General features: G+C 45.1%; 1 protein-coding gene across 1 annotated transcript in view; it reads left to right on the top strand.

Moving 5' to 3' along the window:
• Window positions 1-22,506, top strand: part of LOC308310216 (uncharacterized protein) — a 131,041-nt gene that overhangs the window by 7,570 nt on the left and 100,965 nt on the right. The window contains exons 2-4 of the mRNA XM_080756430.1: window positions 3,306-3,376; window positions 8,404-9,947; window positions 18,041-18,094. Coding sequence (XP_080612556.1) covers window positions 3,306-3,376; window positions 8,404-9,947; window positions 18,041-18,094 — 1,669 coding nt within the window. The remainder of the gene's footprint in view (window positions 1-3,305; window positions 3,377-8,403; window positions 9,948-18,040; window positions 18,095-22,506) is intronic.

Raw genomic sequence — 22,506 nt, 5'->3', positions numbered from 1 at the left:
GTCGAAGTGTCCTTGAGCAAGACTCTGAACCCCTAATTGCTCCCGATGTCCAGGTTGGTGCCTTGCATGGTTTCCTCCGGCATCGGTGTGTGAATGTGTGTGTGTGTGTGTGTGTGAATGGGTGAATGTAATGCACAATATCTGTAAAGCGCCTTGGAATAAGGCGCTATATAAATGCACCATTTACCATTTGGATATTATTTATAGTCAAACAACAGTGAGTATAGTGAGAAATATGCTTCTTATCAACAGTGAAACATTTACAGCAGTTAACTTGAGCAGGGAATTTGCCACAATGGTACTATCCCAGTAGTACTTCCCAGGCCAGTAGTCTGTGTGCAAATGTGGAGTAAAGCAGTGAGTCAGGAAGGACAGAGCATGCAGGTCCTTGTTTATGTGGCTTTACGGCTATACGGGCAATGGACTGACCGAGTGGTGTTGTACCACGCACCATGAGTCTGTGGCTGAAGGTGCTCCTCTCGTTCACCATGAGTCTGTGGCTGAAGGTGCTCCTCTCGTTCACCATGAGTCTGTGGCTGAAGGTGCTCCTCTCGTTCACCATGAGTCTGTGGCTGAAGGTGCTCCTCTCGTTCACCATGAGTCTGTGGCTGAAGGTGCTCCTCTCGTTCACCATGAGTCTGTGGCTGAAGGTGCTCCTCTCGTTCCCGCGTTCCAGCTCATCATAGAGGGGGTGGGAACAGGAAGGGTTCACCAGGATAGCTTCCAGCTTCCTCCTCAACCCCCCCACCCCACCACCCCGCCCTCTCCATAACCACCTCCAGATTATCCAGTTATTACTCCAAGTACTTCCCTACCATCTCGTTCAGTGTGTTAGTGTCTGTGGGGGGGGGGGGGTATTGTGGCAACTGCTACCTGCTGATGAAGGTGGTAGTGGGAGGAGGGGGTATGTGGATGATTGTAGCGTTGTTTGTGAGAGTGCGGGGACAGGGGGGACTGTCGGGAACCCGGCATAGTTGCAGAGCTCAAGGGGGGGCTGGGAGGTTGGACCTGCTGAAAGACGGGTTAAGCTCATTGGCACGTGCTATAATTCCCTCCACCACAGTTTCTGGCTGCCTGTAATCCTCATGCCCCCCCAGAACCACACACACACACACACACACACACCTCTAGATTTTGTTTATTTGGACAGATGTTAGGTTTGATGTTTACCTGGTATGGGCTAGTTCCTTTGAGACATTGTTGACATTGTTCTATTTGCACATTACTCATGTGACTATATGTATTTACCTTGTTGTCTGTGTTAACCCTAGTCTAGGGTTCATTCTTACTCTGCATACTCTAATCTCACACTTCTTCAGCTAAAGGGCCAAATTGCAATTCCTGTTCAACAGTGCTTGATCCAGGACTTGTGGTTATGAACATACGGTCATCTCCTCACAGAACTTGATGTGATACACTGGCAGAGTCCATTGATGGTCTCTGATGTCACAGTCTGTTAGTGTTATCCTGAAACTAACCTTCCCCCACTCTGACCCAGAGTATTATTTGTATTATTTTTCATACATTTCTATTTTGCTTTTGTCATTTGCATTCGATTTAGTAAAGTTTCAGTTAGTTTCCAGAGGGTGTTTGGTTGTTTCAGCATTTGTTTGTTTCTTAAATTTGTATTAGTTCATTATTATTATAAGGGATTGGTCAGCATGCATGTATTTTGGGGGGAACATTTGCGAAAAACAGATGATCTACAAGCCCACAACATGTCACGTTTGAGATTGGCAATTTCTTTGCGATGCAACTTGGTGTAGACAGAAGAAAAAAAGTGCTGCCAGTACAGTTGTAACTCGTGTCCTTTTTTACCAACAATAGAGGTTTATATTGAAACTCGACACTTTCTGAAGGCATCACAGTCATGTAGAAATCCCAGTCTCAATAAACATACATCCTCCTGCTTGTTGTGTTAAACTTGAAGACTTGACTTTTTTGTATTGACTTTTTTGTATTCGTTTTATTGTGTGTGTGTGTGTGTGTGTGTGTGTGTGTGTGTGTGTGTGTGTGTGTGTGTGTGTGTGTGTGTGTGTGTGTGTGTGTGTGTGTGTGTGTGTGTGTGTGTGTGTGTGTGTGTGTGTGTGTGTGTGTGTGTGTGTGTGTGTGTGTGTCAGTTTTGGTAGTAGCAAGGGATCAGAGTGAACGTTATCCCCTTAAATAGACTACACAGTTAATTGAACCACTGAGATTGTGACCATAATGCGATTGGAGGGTGAATGAGTGTGGAGGGACTTGACTGGATATGCTCCATGCGTGTAAAAGGGTAGGCGTCGGTAGGCCCCCACGCCTCTGCGTCATGCTAGTAACGCCCCTGAGAGTGTACAGTACAACGTAGTGAACGTACAAACCTGATTAGGTGGTGATCTGACGTACAGAGGGGGCAGAGCTGTGTGACTGGACACCTCCTTGACATTTGCATACAGCAGGTGCATGCCATGCATGCTTTTATTATTATCCCTCTCTTTTCTCAGGACACATACTGGGGGAAGTTTGTCAGGGCTTTGGAGATGAAAATGGCTAGTGACCATGATAAATGCACCGGGGAAGGCCTATACCTCTTCTCTAATCCCCCAACCGTGGCGTGGATGATGTCACTAGCTTGCATGTGCCACTATGTGTATGAGAATTTGCGGTGCAAATAATGTGGCCTCAACCCCACATCAAACACTTCTATGTCCAGGACACAGACCCCTTTCTTTAACCGTTAGGCTGTGGTTAACCATCTGGAGACCACCAGAACGGCAGTCCCGTCCCCCCTTGGCCTTGCCACTGTGTTTGTCACGTACTGTCAGATGATCGCATGACTGTGTGAAGCCGTCTGGTTCTACTATCCAATCTGGAATATTATCATTTAGCCATGTTTGCCTGAAGCACAACCATCTAGAGTCCCTATATTCACACTGTTCCTTCACCAGTGTAAACTGTGGTGTTTGTATGTTTGTTTGTTGATCAGTTACCAGACATTCCCCATGACTACAAATGAGAGACAAGGTTTGAATCTATTCCTGATCTGTTCGCATGCACTTCTCCCTCACACACACACCCCATATCACACATCCATTGTGCCGAACTTAGTCCTCAGGCTTGTGTGTATAACAATAGAAGGACGACTCGTGGTCACGGTCAAAGTTGAGGTTGCATCCATTGTTCCACCAGGTTTGACTAAAAAAATCCCACTTGTGTGAAGTGGGGGGATATCATAGGCCTATGTGAGGCCATGTGTAGGGTTTATTCTATTGATTAGTTAACATGAGCATGTAATAAATATTAACTGACATCTTCTCTTGTCTTCCCTACAGGAGAGCCCTATTGCTCTGCACCATTTTATATTGTACTTGTTACCTGGGACTTGCACAAGTACACCCTGAAGGTAAGACGTCAACTCACCTTGACTTTATGCTACGCTAGCTACCACTACTGCACACTGTGAAGTCCCTTGTGTTCCTTTAACTTCATTTAACTCAATTTGTAACAAAAGACGTATCACTGACAGCTAATGTTGACTCGGCCAGTCCACCAGGCAGGAAACCATTAGGATCACACTGCACGCTAACTACCTTTGAAATTATAAAAACATAATTTTCAAACATTTGTTTTTAAATAGACGAAGTATAAATCAGGCTTAAGTGTCAAATGAGATATTGAAACAGGGAGGGAAGAGCCTTGACTTGGCAGCTTGCTTGCAGGCCACTCTAGCTTCATTATGTACTAAGTAACTACTAAATATAAGCTACGGTATGCTTCAACCATAGCCTGGCCAGACTAATATCGCTGTGTAGATATTGGTCTGGGATCTCTGTGTCGACCCTGCATTTCCAAAGGGCGAGAAATCTGCCAAGGGGCATTTCTTTTTTTTTTCTCTTCTTTTTTTCCTCTCTGCATAGTAATAGTATACTGTAGGACTGAAGCTACAGTACACAGTTGTGCACTGTGTTTTTCAGTAAATAGTATCTGTCTGTGTGTGGACAGTCAGGAAGCTTGGAGCCAAGAGGGAAGGTACAGAATAGATAAACGTAATAAGTTCTGTGCTTCACCGCCAAGTTAAGTTCTGATGCCGTCGTTTGCTGTAGCGGAGACCACACAAAGAGCAGAATGCATGACACAAATACGTCTAGACCGACAAGTCAAGGAGTTTGGTTTTCAGGCTATTTTATAAAGCCCTAATGTTTTGAGGTAACGGAAAGTCTTACAGACTTATACATCACATGCTGAGACCATAAAGGATTGGCCATATAACAAGGACATGACATTGTGGCTGCATGCTCTCTCTCTCTCTCTCTCTCTCTCTCTCTCTCTCTCTCTCTCTGTGCTTCATCTCATGTGGAGTGGAGTGAAATGTGCTTCTGTTCCATGGAAAAGACTTTAGGTGCAGTGGTAAAAAAAAAGGCAAAAATCTGGCTTTTTTAACTGACCCCTGCTAACAATGGTGCTCCAATAAACCCCAGATGTACATATGCGTATGATGAAGTATGAACTAGTATAATTAGGTGCTGCAGAGCAGCACGTTGGTAGCACTGGGTTGCAATAACAGTCTAAATAGAACTTAATAAAGGTTAAGGAAATGGAAGGAATGCTAGTATACAATATTATTAGACCCTTTTCATTTAAAGTTTGATTAGGCCATTGGCCAATGCAATTTATCTCTGGGACCTTAATCTACACCGGCGTAAACTTTTTTAGTTTTGTTAGTTTTTTTTACTCTTAGATGCATAAATGGAACCAAATGGACATGTAAGGGCCCAATTGGTTCCATTTCTATACGCTCAGACCCATATAGGTCCATTTGGACCCAACGTTGAGAAGCAGTGAATAAGACTAAACTATTAACATGTTTATTCTGAAAGGCCACCAGCCTGAGAATGTGTGTTCACTGTGATTAAATGTGTTCTTTGCTTCTACAGTATATAGATTTCCTTGTCTACAGTATGTAGGTCTGTATGGCATCATTGTTAAGACCCTCTTCTTTGCTTTAGTTTTCTTTACTCTATCCATTTGCCTCTAAAACCCCCTGTTAGCACATTGTTTGCGTATTTAAATGTATGTAAAGAGTAAAGACTCCCATGCCATCCATTATATTACTATCAGTGATAATAAACACACATCCCTGAGGGCCCAGTGCTGCATTTAGGTAACCCCCCCCCCCCCACCATCTGAACGAAAGCTTCACATTTACATGACTTTCACTTTTATTTCCTTGTAGAGACAAGACCACAGAGCAATAAGATACTATGCACGTAAAATGTTTCATTTGTTTGGTGAACTCTCACACCAACAATTGTTCTTTGAAGCAGTTTATAGTTGAACTGTAAGCACGCAAGGCAGTGTGGACAGTTTACGATAATGTTAGCCTGGTCTCTAAATGGACATATTGGTTTTTATAATCCCCACCAATAAGAACTAAATAACTTCACAACAACAATGTTGTAACTAAGAGATTCACTGAAAGATATATATTTTTCACAACTACAGATCAACTACACAGTACAATGCAGCTTTCAAGAGTTGGCATATAAACAGACAAGCGTGTACACAGAAGATGCGCCCCATTTGCAAGTCACAGTCATTATGCTCACTGGCTCAGTTGACATTTTCCAAAATCCTCTTGGTTCTGACTGCATCCCGGGGAGAATTTCTGTTTATCCATTTTATTATCCCCAAATGCCTAGTTTTGCATGCTTTAGACACCTCGCACATGAGCATTACGTACTGTATCGTAACATTCTAATGTTGGAACAGATGTGTTGCAACAAAACGTCAACATAAAGCAGCATAATGTGTGAATGACTACCACCATAGGCGCCGGAGTGGGGGTCATTTGGGTCTGAAATGTCCCTGCACTATTGGGGGATGCCTAGTCTATTTATTTATGTATTTATTTCCCCCGACCGGCGCTGGTGCATGCCATGGTCTTGCACCGTCCAATTCCATTTAGCTGTGCAATATAGTTATTGTATTGCTGCATACGTGCAGCAATTAACTGCAGTTGCTCTTAGTCTCAACTTGTTCAAGGTGTGAGACGGGCTAATACACAACAATGTTAGTCCCCCCCCCCTCCAAATAATGTCCCCACACTTTTAAGTCCTGACGGCACCACTGACTACCACCGCCTTTGCCAGACTTTTTTTTTCATTCAACAATGTTATGGACTCCATGTGGGAAAGGGGCTGCAGACCCCAGACCAGAATGGGCCCTTAGAGAAAAAGGATGGCTTTGATCCAACTGTTCTGAGATCAGACCTCAGAGAAGTGATTACCAGTGTAATCCCACCATGCGTCCTTCAGTGTGACTGCCTAAAAAGCCAAACCCTGAAAAAAAAAAAAGGTTGGCTGGCTAGAGAAGGGTGGAAACAGTAGCTTGGTTCCAAGGCAGAAAGATGTTCTGCTCTCTCTCGTGGTTACTCTGGTCATGTTCTGGAATTAACATAAAAAAAAGCAAGGAGCTGTCTGAAGTGACATAAACAGGAGCGAGACAGGAAGAGGGAAGCAGAGGCTGTTCTGAGGTCAGTGAGTCATGGTTCATTGATCTGCCCACCCTCCTTGGACCTCTACGCGCAACAGAGCTGTAGTACTCTGCAGCACGGTGTTGATTTTTTACTGCAAATTTAGATTTTAGTTTTAGTCATTCAGACTCCTGAATAGTTTTCATTTAGGTTTAGTCACGTGATTTTAGTCACCTGGAATGTTTTAGTGTTGGTCTAGTTTTAGTCGACTAAATATCATAAGATTTTAGTCGACTAAATCTACAGTTGATTTAGTTGACTAAAATGTATTTGGCGGGCCTTGATGCCGTCGTAATGACTGATTTTACACTTGGACCGAAAATAGCGGATCTACAAGCTCACAACGCATCGTCCCTTCCTAACATTTTAGTCTAGTTTTTATTTTGTTGACGAAATTGTCACTATATTTGTAGTCTTAGTTTTAGTCATCATAGCTTAGTTTTCATTTAGTTTCCAATTAGTTTTCGGCAGTGAAAAAAGGTAGTCAACAAACATTTTTTGTCATAGTATTAGTCGACACTACTGCAGTACGACGTAAGTCGTCGCTGTTGGGTAGTCCAAAATAGTTCCTTTTCAGGAGATAACCTGTGTTCCAATGCATCCAATGCAGTTATTATTTAGTCACAAGCCCATATTAATACTTCTCATTGGTTAAATATGGATACAATCCACAGACAGACTTGACCACAGTTACAACCCCGTGTCCTTAATTTTGGCATTTTTGACATTATACAGTAGGTGAGAAAAACAACCACTAGCTAGAACTACGTGTCACGATGTGATGAATTGTGAGCTTGTAGATCAGCTATTTCCGTTACTTTTGCGTGACACTGTCATACGATGAATTAGAAAATCGGGTGTTGCAATGCAGACTGGTTTCTTTCTGCTGATCGGTAGCTAATTGTGATGCTTTAACACCCGCCATGGGTGCTGCAATTGTATTGTATAATAAGATGGCTTTAAACATAAGGGAAAATCAAGCTCTTGTCCTCTGGCTTTGTTGAGAGTTCCCCTGCTGTGAAAACAGAAAGTTCTTAATTGCTTTGGCTGTATTTCCAAAAAGAACTTATAGGAAAATTGATCTGATGTGCCAGCCGAATCCATCCAACTGCTTACAAAATACCCTCGTCTCACTTCAGTTATTTTAGTTTTCCAATTGTATAGAAAATAAGCCCAGCATGTCCTGTTAATATTGGACCCTGATGAAGGCCCTTGAGCCAAAATGAGTTGGTCACGTGTGCGTTTTAAGGTTAAAAAAAGCCTCGACTGAGCGGAGTGCCTTGAAACTTTCTTAAGTTCACCTGTTTTTCACACTTGGATGTCAGCTGCAAGGGAAGGAACTTAAATGTGTTGACCTATGTCCTATTAATACTTACACGTACGTACACATGCACGCACGCGCGTGCACACACACACACACACACACACACACACACACACACACACACACACACACACACACTTTAACCACTTATTTATGTGCATACAAGGACACAAATAGTATAGGTGCAGTAGAGTTTCAGTTACAAAATCATGGCATGTGTTTTCATGGTACAACAATAGGCATGTCACTCAGTCAGTACTCTATCTATGGGTATATGTTGCAGCGTCTCCGGCATATGTGGCGGCTGCCAATTATAGCAGAGACACTGCAATACTTTGTCAGCCTTTTTGCCTCCTTTTTGGGCATCCCAAGTTGTTGGAACTCTCTAACAACCAGTCTGTGGGTGGTATGCCCTAGGGCCGGCTGACCAATATAAAAACAAATAGTCTGCACACATAGCCCAGCTCCGAGATGGTATACATAACATGTTATGCATAATGCATAATACATTTACATACACTGCACACGTGGTGCATATTTGATGCTGTAATACTCCTCTCTCCTTTCTGCCCAGATGTGGACATCCTCCAGAAGTTGGGGCTCCGGGGAGAGAAGGCGTCACGCTCGGTGCCAGCAGGTGTCATTCCATTCCGTACAGGCATCATCCTCACTCAGCGGGCACGCGTTGAGGCTCCACTGCGCTCCCTCTTCCCAGTGGCCGTCTGGCCCGACCTGGCTCTGGTCCTGAGCGTGCGCTCACACCGCGTCAACAACGCCTTCCTTTTCTCCCTGCTCTCAGGCCGCAGGAAGCTTCTGCTCGGCCTGCAGCTCACCCCGGGCCAGCTGCTCCTCCACACGGGGCCCAACGCCTCGGTTGCACTGCCCTACGACGCTCATGATGGCCAGTGGCACCAGCTGGCGCTGGGAATAAGTGGGCGCACAGTGACTCTATATGCCTCCTGCGGAGAGCAGAGTGTTCATGCAGACTTTAGGTGGGACAGTGAGGAGGGGCTGGCTCTGGAGCTCCAGGGCTCCTTCCTGCTGGGGAAGATGAGCCAGCAGCAGACCTCGTCACAGTTTGAAGGAGCTATCTGCCAATTTGACCTGATCCCCTCCGCGCAGGCAGCACACAACTACTGCAGGTATGTTAAGAAACAGTGCAGGGAAGCAGACACCTACAGGCCAAACCTTCCTCCCCTGCTGCCTATCTTACCCAGAGAAGCCAACGTCACTGCTACCCCAGCATCCCCTGCGCTGAGGGGTCTAGACCTGTCCAGGAAAACCCTGGGGCTGAGCTTGGCCCGGAGTGCCGCTGCCGCTGCATCAGCTGTCAGGTACGTGGCCCCAACCCTCCTGACAAAGCCCAGCCCCAGGACCACTTCTCCACCTGTCACAGGAACTGTGGTGCCTGACACAGTCTTGCCTGGACTCGTCTCACCGGCCCCCAAGTTCCAGGTGGAGACTGTCACAGCTCCACTCAGGACTAGAGCACCACCAACCTCGCGGGCCCCGACTCCCAAACCATCCACCCCGAAAGCTTCCACTCAGAAAAGCCCAAAGCTCACCACACGGAAGCCCACCACACCGAAGCCCACCCCTCGTAGCGGCCCCAAGAAGACCACATTGAGACCGCTCAGCAAGAAGAAACCCACTGTTCCAGCCACCGCCGGCACCAAACCCCCCAAAAAGAAGCCTGACACTGCCTTATCAGATCAAAGTGCTTTCCCAAAGAAACCCCAACCCACTGCAGCCAAAAAGACACCTCCCAAACCTAAAGTTACCACCTCCAAAGCCACACAGTCCAAACCCACAACACCCAAAGCAAATCCTTCCAAAGTTACCCCATCTAAACCAACCATCACCAAAGTTAACCCGTCAAAGTCTGTCAACTCCAAAATGTCACTTTCCAAAATCGGCAAGCCAGTCTCCAAACCAGTCACCAAACCACCAAAGCAAGCCAAAACCACCAAGGCTCCAGTCATTCTGCGACTCAGCAGGCCCACCTACGCCCCATTCACCCTGCCTGCCACCGATGGCTTCCAGAGCTGGGACGTGGCACCAACCCAGTTCTCCCTTCTAGCTGGACCTCCAGGACTCAAAGGAGAACCAGGCAAAGCAGTAAGAACACCTGCTCTCTGTTTTTTGGTTGTTGTTTTTGGTTGGCTCTGTGTGTGTGTGTGTGTGTGTGTGTGTGTGTGTGTGTGTGTGTGTGTGTGTGTGTGTGTGTGCGCGAGCAGCCGAGCATATTATGTGTGTGTGTGTGTGTGCGTGCGCCCGTCCGTGCGTGCCTTTGTGCGTGTGTGCATGTGTGTGATGATGTTATGCATGTGTGTGACGTTTTCTCACAAGAATCTATTACTTATGTTCTTTGTATCCGCTGGGGTAGTATTTGCTGGCTGGCTGGCTGGCTAGTCGGGGTCTTTACCGCGATGATAGCAAAGCATGTTATGGACTCCACCTGCATGACTTCTCTCTCTCTCTCTCTCTCTCTCTCTCTCTCTCTCTCATACTTTCCGGAACGGTCACGCTCTAGCTCTGTCCTCTCCCTACTCTCACCATTAGGCTGTTACAGTATAATCCAGTCTGATTATGGGTCTCTTTCCATCTCTGATCCATCTCTTGTCTTTCATTGACGGGGAACAGTCAGGGATCATTGACAAAGACGTGTAGTAGGGCACATCAAATAATTGGCAGCTGGGTGGCATGGAGGTGGCGTGGAGATAAAACCACCACGCAGAGCCTCAGGTTTACTTCTCAGCAGTAGTGCCTCCAGTGTAAAATAAATAAGAGTGTGTTTCCGGAAGGGAAGTTTTTAATTACATAATCACCGATATTTCTTTTGCATAATCGTTAAAAGTTAAAAATGTTCATGTATTTTTTTTAATCAAAAAAATTGTGGAAATTGCAGATCTACAAGTTCAAAACGTGTCGCAGTGTGACACATTTTGAGCTTGTAGATCGCCTAGTTCCAATATTAATGTAGGCCTATCTTTTTAAGAATAAGGTAATTGAATGTGTTTTTTGTCATATCTTCCCTGTGCAACTTTTGTTTTTTTACGAATGCGAAAAGCCCAACAGAAATGTATTTTTTATTCATAATGTTCCAATAATGTTATAATGACAATTAATCGTCAGGTAAAACAGGGTCTGCAACCTTTTTGAAATGCCAAGTGCCATGTTTTTATTTTCTAGATAGTCAGTGTGCCATTTTCAACATACATTTTAATGACAGTCACCACATAAAAAAAAAGTACAACTTATTTTGATTGTCCACGGATATAACCTTTTCCCTTTAAATATTTATAACGATCATTAGACTCATTCCAGAACAATAACCCACTTATCTCGCAGACTCCCTCCCCGGTCAGAGTTTCAAATGAATGTAGAATTATGTGCAGGATTATTTAGAGGCTTTATTACCAAAAGGCCTCTCTCACACACTTATGCCAGTGTGCCAGTGATCACCCTCTTTGTGCCAATTCTTGCACCGGTGCTCTCTCTGGGTCGTCCTCAGACGAGCCTTCCATCGTCACCTCCAGTCATCCTGGCCAGTCATACATCCGGCCAGCTCGTTGGTGCTTTGCGCTCCTGCATCTTTCTTGAGTACATCCACATATGTTAGTATGGGTCGTCCTCGTGACCGGTGCCCATGTGTTGGTTCCCACAGCACCAGTTTGCTGGCTGGGAGCTCTTGGTGTCTTTGGCAGTGTCCTGCGAGTCTCATTCTCCGGCCAAAGGTTGCCTACCCCTGAGGTAAAATGTCATGACGGTGGCAGCCCTATGGGGACTGTGTATTTGTTGCTGCACTAGTGACTTCTACTGGTTGTTTGGGACACCTTGTTACAGCAGGAATGAGATATTGATCCTCTACGTATTACATTCTCCCAGTCAGTGGTGGAAAGTAACTAAGTAAATTTACTTCAGTACTATTGTACTAAAGTAAACATTTTGTACTAAAGGGTTAGTGTCGAAATGTCCTTGAGCAAGACACTGAACCCCTAATTGCTCTTGATGTGCAGGTTGGTGCCTTGTATGGTTTCCGCCGCCATCGGTGTATGTGTGTGTGAATGGGTGAATGTAATGCACCATCTATGTAAAGCGCCTTGGATAAAGGCGCTATATAAAAGCACCATTTACCTTGTACTATTGTACTCCACTGCAATTATTTGACAACTTTAGTTACTAGTTACTTTTAGACTTTCATTTTTATTACAAAACATACATTAACCACTTTAGCCCTATATACACATTTCGGCCATTTGAAAACTTCTAACGGAGTAGTTCTACAGTGCAGTATTGATACTTTTACTTAAGTACAAAATGTGAGTACTTCTTCCACCACTGCTCCCATGCTGCTGTCTGGGTGAAGAGAAGCAGCCCCGGGGCTCTGTTGTGTACCAGAGGAGACAGGTTGTTGTCTGGGTGAAGAGAAGCAGCCCGGCGTGGCTCTGTTGTGTACCAGAGGAGACAGGCTGTTGTCAGCACACTCCCCAGACCAGCGTTGATTTTGACAGCAAATTTAGATTTAAGTTTTAGTCATAGTCTCTTGAATAGCTTTCATTTAGTTTTAGTCACGTTTCAGTCACCCGGAATGGATTTAGTGTTAGTCTAGTTTTAGTCAACTAAATATCATGAGATTTTAGTCGACTAAATCTACAGTTGATTTAGTCAACTAAAACATTTTTCGTCATAGTCATCAAATCAGCACTGCCCCAGACCAACACTGGCGGTTGGCAGTGACGGAGACCACAGCACATACTGTACACATGGAGGGAATTGGCAATGACTACACTGGAGGGACAAATGAAAAATAACAAACAGTAACAAAAGAATGCTTGGCAGTCTAGCCTAGTCTGGGATTGAGGTAAAGACAGAATCGTCATAGGAGAGCATATTTACATATTTGACCACTGGTGTCCCCATTTTGGCCATGTCATCGGAAAACAAAAAAGATGACATAATCATATTTGTCAGGTGAAACAAGAGCTCTCCTGTGCATCTGTCCCCCTTTTTCTTTTTTTCTCCCCTAACAGGCTAACGTTTCCTTTTTTTGGTAACGTGTATGTTTCTCTGTCACAACCTCGCGGCCGTTGTTTCGTTCGTTTGCGACGTTCTTTTGTTGTTTAAATCGCTGTGTTTTGTTATGGCTTTCCTAATGTTAGCTCATAACATTAGCATTGGCTAGGCAGTATGGGGTCAGACTCCCATTAGGGTCATACTCCCATTGGTTTAGGGGCAGTCAATCATGACTTGGTTGCTAATAAAAACAGGCCTGTTGTATGTCAGGTTTCACCTGACAAATATAAGTCCCTCTACAAGCAATGTGACACATTGTGATCTTGTACATTGTCTATGCGGCACCTCCGATCCGAACAAGTCTGTGTTGGGGGCTTTGTCAGATTTTGTGCCCATGGAGATCTCTGAATCTGTCTGTCTACCTATGTCCCTTTTATGCCAATATATGGAGCTCTCTGTATGTGTCAGTCCTCGTCCTTTTTATGCCCATGGGCTATATGGAGATGTATGATGTCATTGGTATATTGGCATGCCCATACATGGACATATTGGCCGGATCGGCGGTTCTGGACAAACGCATATCCAAACGGCACGCCAGCAGGCACGCACTCCCTCGAGTCCTTGCCGATGCGCGGCGAGTTTGAAGTCGCCCAGTTCCATGTGGTATACTTCTATGGTTATGTCTGAGTCTTAGTGACATGGCTATATGACATGGCTACCAAACAAAGGTTTTGTTTATATCTGAGTCATAGTGACGTGACCATGGTCCTGCCAATATATTCCCGTATCCTTATGGTTATGTCTGTGCCAAAGTTACGTGGCACCCTGTGGCGGTGGTTGGCCTTCTGTGCGGCCATTAAGGCTCACGCATACTCCAGTTTTTTGAGGGGCGCTAGCCCCTCCTATGTCCAGCTTTGAGGGTCTGAGTAAACACAAACATTGAAGACAAAAGTGTGTAAACACAAACAAAAAGTGAAGACAAAAGTGAGGACGCAAAATGTCCAGCTTGTCCTAACACAAACATTAAATGCCATACATAATGAATGGCCAGTTTTACGTCGTAGTGTAACATTAAAAGCTGGACATAGGATGTGATTGTCCGGAATGGGATGATGATGATAAGAGCGCCCCTCACTTCACACGGGTGTGATTTTTAGGTGATAGACTACTGCTCACCGCGATGGTTTGGAAAACTACAACATAACATCACGCCGCAGTCATAAGCGACTCACCGCTCATCCCAGCACCTCCCTCTGTTTTTCTTAACCACCAAGAAGGTGAGCAGCTTCTCACCTAAAACTGGAGTATGCGTGGGCCTTTAGGCAATTTTAATATAGGGCTTAAGTGGTTAAGGCCATATTTCCTGGCCATAGGTCACTGGACGTAAAGGAGAAGTGGCAGAAACAATATAGAAAGCCTCCTCTTGCTCCGTCGCACCCTTCTTCATCCTCTGCAGACCCCTGAAGGCTGGGCCTGGCGTGTCAGCTTTGACGCCTTGCCGTCTATCCACCAGATTCCTGTGTGACGTAGAGGGGGGGTGGGGGGGTGTTGGCTGCACAGCCTGTTTTCAAAGCCGGGGCAAGGGTTAGGGCAGCCAGTAAACACCAAGCACCATTCAGCGTTCAACCACAGCCACAATGACAAACAAGAGCTACAGTAGTACAGAATCTTATTCTTCGATACAGTACTAGTCTAAAAAGATGATGACTCCATTTACCTCGACCTCCATTTACGACAGCAAAAAAAGGCACACAAAATAGCATGATTTTGACTTTTTGACCAAGTTCAGTAGGGACTGAGGGGACCGAGAGAGTTCAGTAGGGACTGAGGGGACCGAGAGAGTTCAGTAGGGACTGAGGGGACCGAGAGAGGGGACTGAGGGGACCGAGAGAGGGGACTGAGGGGACCGAGAGAGGGGACTGAGGGGACCGTTCAGTAGGGACTGAGGGGACCGAGAGAGGGGACTGGAAGCCTATAATAGTCTAATAACCACATTGTAAGTGGGCAGATAACCGTCCAGCTGTCCAAGGATGAATCTATGAATGAACAGATACCAGTGTAAAGTTCTGCACATGGATAATGATGACTAAACAATACTGGGCACAGTGGTGTGTGTGGGAGAGGTTTACTCTCTGTGATAGACACGTGCAGAGAAAGGAGCTGATGATGCATACAGTATACAGCACATCCCCATAAAATCATGGATTTTGGGAGCTTGATCCAGTTGATTATTTTCCGTACTGCTTCATCTGTATAGCATGAAAATCTGAGTGTAGATGTGTTTTTGTTGATGTGTACAGCTTTTGTACAACCCTACAGTATTTCACTATAGCAGAGACTATAGGTCTGGGTCCACAGATCAGTCATGAGTAGATGATAATTATTACGTAGTATAGCTGTCTGACCTGAATGCAAGAAGCAATCTTCGGGAGACTCACGTCAAAACATACTGAAGACCCTGCGGCAAGGAAGTAATTTACGAACAGGGCAATTGTCTAATTTAGGTTAAGTTCAGTTGTGGAGGAGTCGAGGAGATTCGGTGACCACTGGATATGTTAATTTTGATATACATAAACAAGCAGACAATAGAGAACATTACATTACAATTTACATTACATGCGTGTGTGCGTGCATGTATGACTTGTGCATGCGTGTGTGTGTCTGTGAACTGTGAACAGACAGCATTGTGGCATTGATATTGCTCACAGATATTGCACACTGATGGCTCCGTAATGCTGCGTTCACACTGGAAGATACAAAGCCACACTGCCTATGTGTAGCTTTGTGTCTTTTCTTTAGCTGAAGTCGAAACCAGCTCAACATTTCCGTAGCTTTGTAGATGTTGTAGCTTTTGTAGCACGTAAGTAGCGTATGTGTTTTTGTATATTCATGTCGCTGGCTTCCATTGAACGCAGTGCCCTGACATGCCCAGCTGTAATCACTCGTCATTAACCACCCTTGGTGACATCACACAGCTACTGACCGCCATAAAACTGGGACGAGGTGTAATGACCATGTCATTCAAGTCTAGTGGCCTGTCATTCCATGCCATTTACTGCTTTTTAAATGAGTCTTGTCTCATTGTTGATCTGGAACCTTGCTGGAGGACAAGGCCTAAGTAACGCCACCATACAAAACATCCAAGTCAGTCATTCATGTGACTTGTCATCTCCCCCATGCTTTGGCCCCTTGAGTCCTGAGTGCTTGTTTACTGACTCAGAGGACCACTTCAGCCATTTTCCGCCTTATCTTCGTATCTCACTAATTATCACTAATGCTAATCATGAGATGCCACTCATCTCAGAGGTGGGCATTCCAGTTGCCTGCCTACTAGTGCCTAGTACTAGTACCCATTACATCACCGGTGGGGATTCCAAGCTACGGTAATAGAAACTATACAAATAATAATATTAATGTTTTCAATCTTTTTTTGGAATTGGAATCACCACATACTGTATGTATATAGGCTTGTTTCTGAGCTGTCTACATTTTGAAGTCCTATATACATTATTATACGAAGAATAGCGGAAATAGCTGATCTATTGTCTGATCGTATTGGGATCTGAAACGTGGTTTCATTATTTATTTTTAATGTTTCTTCTATAGTTTTTTCAGCTATAATGACATGCTCAGGTTGAAAGGGGTTCATGTGGTCTCTCATTTACTACCCCATTACCTCTACAATTTGAAAAATCTGAAGTCTGCTTAGCATTAAGGATGTACCAGGGTGTGCTGCTTCACACCTTCTGTAGGGGTCAAAACAGTGACTGCTTCCTGACATAAACATGCTTCCTGGCTTAATTGGGAGGAAATAAAATATCAGTTTATCTAAGGAAGGAAGGTAGGAAGGAAGGAAGGCAGGAAGGAAGGAAGGAAGGAAATAAGAAAGGAAGGACTGAGTGTAAAAAAGAATCCCAGGCAGAAAACGGCGGCCCTCACCAAAAGTAAAAAAAACAACGAGTCTGCTCCCTTCTGTGAGCGCAAGGAAGCATATATTATGCTAAAGAGCTGTGTTCCGGAGGATCTTGATCTCACCATCAGATTTGGCTATTTTTGTGTATTATTTATTTTGTGTGAGTGCTTGCGCATGGATGTTTGAATGCCCTGTGTCTCTCGCAGATGTCAGTTGTCTGAGATGTGATGATAACTAACTGTGAATAGAGAAAGGTCATCAGGTGTGTATATCCAGTAGAATCCTATACCTCTCTGTTGTTCTAAGCATCAAATTGTAACATTATAATAACTATGCATCTACCAACACTGCATGTCTCCTCTCACCAACCTAACTTTCACCTTTACTTCAGCATAGACTCCCATGGGTCCATCTATACTATGCCTCCTCCTTTGTTTCTACACCGAGTTTTCATCAGATATTTAAACGGGGGGGCCATAACTATCCAAACATGGAGCAGGGCTTTAATCCACATTTACGTTAATACGGTCCAGGGCTTTGAGCACTTATTGGGTGTTCTAGGGCTGCCCTCGGGTGCCCACAGTAGCCACAAACCCGCTGTTATTCTTCACTTCCCCCCCTCTTTTCTGATGAAAAGAAAATGAATGAATAAGTGCTGATAAAAAAGCGAGAGGCATCGGGTGGGGCAGGAAATGACCTGTTGGTTATAGTGTTTTTCGACAGTTTCCTGCCCCACAACCTGTCAATCCCCCTGATTGATAGGCTGACCTTTCTGTGCCTTGGGATGGAATTACATCAGAGAAAAAGTAGTGTGTTTTTTTTTTTTTTACTCTGCCACCATGCAAGGCCCGTTTTCTGAGAGGTGGGAGGGTGGGGGGGGGGGGGGGTGACTTCAGAAAGGTACAAAGGAGCTATAGTTTTCAGAGAATGGACCTACCACACAACCCTAGTGTCCCACATTCTGGGAATGTCATAACATTCAGCGAAAATAGAAGAGCATTCAGAGAAAATAATAAGACCGACATTCTGCGGAAAATAAAAGAACATTCGCAAAAAGAAATCCATAATAGGGTCTAACTGGTTTATGGTGCATGAAAGTAGGCTTTGCATGTGCAGTTATCTACTAACCTCATCACTAAAGTCAGTCTTTAGATGCATTATTCATAGCCTGAATGCCACATGGAGTGTTGTGACAACATTGAGAGAAAGAGAAAGTGAAAGTGGGTAGTTAACTGATTACCTCTCTATCTCTCTCTATCTCTCTCTCTCTCCCTATCTCCAGGGACCGGCAGGACCTTCAGGGAAACCAGGCCAGCCAGGCAAGAGGGGTCCTCGGGTGAGTCTGGGTTCTGTCAGCCTGGGGGGGGGGGACAGGCAGACGGGGGGAGGGTGCTGTTTGGTTGACCTCGCTCCCCGTCATCAGCTGGTCAGTTTAATGTCTCCAACTTCCATCGCCAACCCTTAAGATACATCAACACCTGTCTGGTGTGTTCCCTGTCCTGTGTGTGTGTGTGTGTGTGTGTGTGTGTGTGTGTGTGTGTGTGTGTGTGTGTGTGTGTGTGTGTGTGTGTGTGTGTGTGTGTGTGTGTGTGTGTGTGTGTGTGTGTGTGTGTGTGTGTGTGTGTGTGTGTGTGTGTGTGTGTGTGTGTGTGTGTGTGTGTGTGTGTGTGTGTGTGTGTGTGTGTGTGTGTGTGTGTGTGTGTGTGTGTGTGTGTGTGTGTGTGTGTGTGTGTGTGTGTGTGTGTGTGTGTGTGTGTGTGTGTGTGTGTGTGTGTGTGTGTGTGTGTGTGTGTGTGTGTGTGTGTGTGTGTGTGTGTGTGTGTGTGTGTGTGTGTGTGTGTGTGTGTGTGTGTGTGTGTGTGTGTGTGTGTGTGTGTGTGTGTGTGTGTGTGTGTGTGTGTGTGTGATCTGCTACTTGGGGGCTGAGTTGCAAAACACAAACAGACTGCTAATCACCCCCCGGGGAGGGGAGGGGACCCTGCTGACAGCATTGTACCACACACACACACGCACACATGCACACGCACGCATGCACGCATGCAAGCACGCACACACAGACACACAGACACACACACACACACAGACACACACACACAGAAGACTGTCTGTGTCCTATAGGTTTGCAGACAAAGTCTCAGACCATTTTCTGTAATTACAATAATAGCCTCCTGAGCCAATCCATCCCATCAACCCCCCCAACACACACACACACACACACACACACACACACACACAGTTTTGGTATGGAGTCAGATTGACCCTATTCAGCATAGGGCTGTGAGTGGCTGACCTCCCACCTCCGGGCATAAACAGGAAAGCTCCTATAAAGAGGGTCTTTCAAAAGGTTCCCTGTGTGCCACAGGATGCCCAATAAAAGCACTGTAAACACAGTGAGCGAGCACATGGCTTCCCCAATCCCTGCGCTCCCCTCTCAGTCAGAGAGGCTGCAGTATACACACACACACACACACACAGTCAAATGCTGACTTGTTCATTTAAAGCCGCATTCTGCGATTTTCACTTGGTAGTGGTGTCAACCAGTAGGTTTTTTACTCAAGTAAAAGTGCCAATGCTAGAATATAGAACTGCTCCGTTACAAGCACAAGTCACGTGTTCAAAATTGTACCCGAGTAAAAGTACTAAAGTATTGGCCTCGAAATGTACCAAAAGTAGAAAGTACTAATTATGCCGAACAGTCCCAGTTCATGTTTCAAAAGTCTAAAAATCTTTGGAAAATAGCTGATCTACGTATAAACGGTACAAAGTACCGTTTATACGTGTCTTGTGGTGGGGGGCTCAGAGTGCGTCCACTAAGGAAAGTAGGCTTTCTAATGACACAACCCGCCTTTGTTTTGGTGAGTAGCAAAAACGTTATTTTTTATTTACGCTAAAGAGGAGAGGCTGGTCTGATTTCGATTTGAGATTTAAAACCGAAAGTCCCATAGCCTTATACTGCAGGGCAGAATGGTAGAAGCAGTAGAAGGCTATGGACCAGAGGTAAAGTCCCATAGCCTTATACTGCAGGGCAGAATGGTAGAAGCAGTAGAAGGCTATGGACCAGAGCTAGTAACTAAAGTAATTGCAGCGGAGTAAACGTACAATATTTTCCCCTGAAATGTAGTGGAGTAGAGGTAAAAGTACTGCAAATTTGACATACTCAAGTGAAGTGCAAATACGTCAAAAACTGTACTTAAGTACAGTACTTAAGAAAGTGTACTTAGTTGCTTTCCACCACTGGTGTCAACCCGTGGGTGCCCTACCCGACAGCAGGGGTTCATTCAGGGGAAGGGTAGGGACCCTTCAACCTGTGGGTGCCCTACCCGACAGCAGGGGTTCATTCAGGGGAAGGGTAGGGACCCTTCAACCCGTGGGTGCCCTACCCGACAGCAGGGGTTCATTCAGGGGAAGGGTAGGGACCCTTCAACCCTTGCAGATGTGCTGCTTATATTGTATTGACATACTCTACCCGAGTCTACCATACAGTTGGTTCAAATAATGTGTTATTCGTTGCATTGCGTTCCATATCTCAGCTTTAACCTGCGTGCGTGTAATAGGTAGTTACAAATTGATAAATGAACGCTGTGTTGCAGAAAGCTCAGTTGACACCTCGCAGGAATGAAAAGTATAATTTCTTCACAGGCACGGCCTCTGTTCTGACTGCTAGGTTTTGTTCACTTTAGCGTACTTCATGGGGGATCTATCATAAGAATGGGTTATGTTTTTCTCCGTCACTGTGAAACTCCAAACGTCCTGGAAGGGGCGAGGGAACCCCCACCATTTAAGAGCCACAAGGACCTCTTTGTCTGGCTCTAATTAGAGTTATTTAAGCTGCAGCCGCACCTCACACCCTGCCTCTAATAGTACACAGCAACAGGAATTAATTTAATGTGCTTTATTTTAAAATAGACCCTCATTGCCATATAGGTCAATGTTTATACTTTGACGTTGAAATGAACCCGGGTGATTTTGCTGTGTAGTTATACCATATGAAGCCCACTGAGCTACAGGCTACAGCCTGTTGTTTTAATGGCAAACCTAGCCTCCCACTGAGCCCACAAAGATTGGACTGTGTGCTTGGCGTGTAAGAGAGCGACCCGGCCCAGCCTCAGTAGAACCCCATCCCACACCTCAGCAGCATTTTACCGGCTCTGAAACCTGGGCAGATTATTTAGTACATATACACCACTGCAGGTTATTCATCAAAACAATGTCATGTCATTGCACACGTCTGCGATGACAATAAAGCAGTGGTTTTCAACCCTTTTCACATCAAGGCCCATTATTTTGTAAAGTGTACAAAAGTGTAAAATGAAACCAAATGGACCCGTACGGGTCCATTTGGGTTCATGTTACGCTCTCAAGAGTTAAAGATTTGGTTACCAACTCTTCCATCATTTAGCTCGGGACCACCTGGAACCTCCTCAAGGACCACTGGTGGTCCCTGGACCTCTGATTGAAAACCACTGCAATAATTTAACTGAATTGAATTGAATTGAATTGAATTGACCTATGTATTTATAGCATTTCACTGACAAGATGGAACCTGACCTCCAGTAACCCTGTTAAGTGTTAAATAAATAGAGCACTGAGACAACCTACTGGGAAAGGCTTCGGGTTTCAACAGGCTTGGCTGAAGAATCAAAACTTTATCCTGAAAGAATTTGGATGAAGTGGGTTCACACACACACACACACACACACACACACACACACACACGCGTGTGTGTGTGTGTGTGTGTGTGTGTGTGTGTGTGTGTGTGTGTGTGTGTGTGTGTGTGTGTGTGTGTGTGTGTGTGTGTGTGTGTGTGTGTGTGTGTGTGTTTGCGTGTGTGAGAGAGAGTGTGTGAGAGTTATGTCATTTACGTCTGCTAAGCCCATATTGTAAATCCAAACCTCTCTCCATTCATTGGCAATATGTACCAACCAGCCACCATTTACAGTGGGGCAGACATGCCACAACAAACACACTGGTGAACTGCTTGTGGCAGCATTGTCACTGGAAGTGACTGCTTTACAAAAGGCCAATAGTAAAAAAGAAAACAAGACACTCTCGGTTAAAGAAAACACTTGAAAAGACATTTCGCTTGTGATGCTGATTTACAGATGTCCTTCCCAAACATGCCGACGACGTCTAACTTTGACCCCACATTCGTTCTGTGAACAGACACAGACACAGTAAAACGTGAATACATATGCGCACGCACGCACGCGCACTCACTCACTCACTCACTCACTCATACTATAGTGCTAATCTCTCGCAGACGTTTGTGCCTGTGTGTGTTGTTTATGACCTGCTTGGAATACATAAAGAGAGAGCGACACGGATGAAGCATTCCTATAAACAAAAGCATTTCTCAGCTCTAACTGCTGTTGCCATATACGCAAGTAAACACTTAGGCATACTGTATGAACCCTAAAGCCTGATTTATGCTTCTGGAAATAGCCGATCTACAAGCTCACAGGGTGTCACGCAACGCAACGCACTGTGAGCTTGTAGATCGGCTATTATAGTATAGCTCAGGCTTTTACTCACTTGCACAGACAGACACACATGATCTAAAATGCCGCCTGAGGGCCAGATGAAAGAGGTATGGTTTTGATTTAGCCGAAGAGATTGTCTTGTTGATTGCTGAAATAATCATGTCGGCATCCAATTTTGCACTGCAGGTTCGGCATTCCTCCCTGGATGGGACCGGGCCTGCAGACAGCTGTGCCTTGTTAACTTTTGAAGAGTTAGTCAGCAACAACG

This window comes from Protomyctophum bolini, assembly GCF_963924005.1.
Source record: "Protomyctophum bolini genome assembly, chromosome: 22".
NCBI classification, from domain to species: Eukaryota; Metazoa; Chordata; class Actinopteri; order Myctophiformes; family Myctophidae; genus Protomyctophum; species Protomyctophum bolini.
This window is presented reverse-complemented; position numbering and strand designations above follow the sequence as displayed.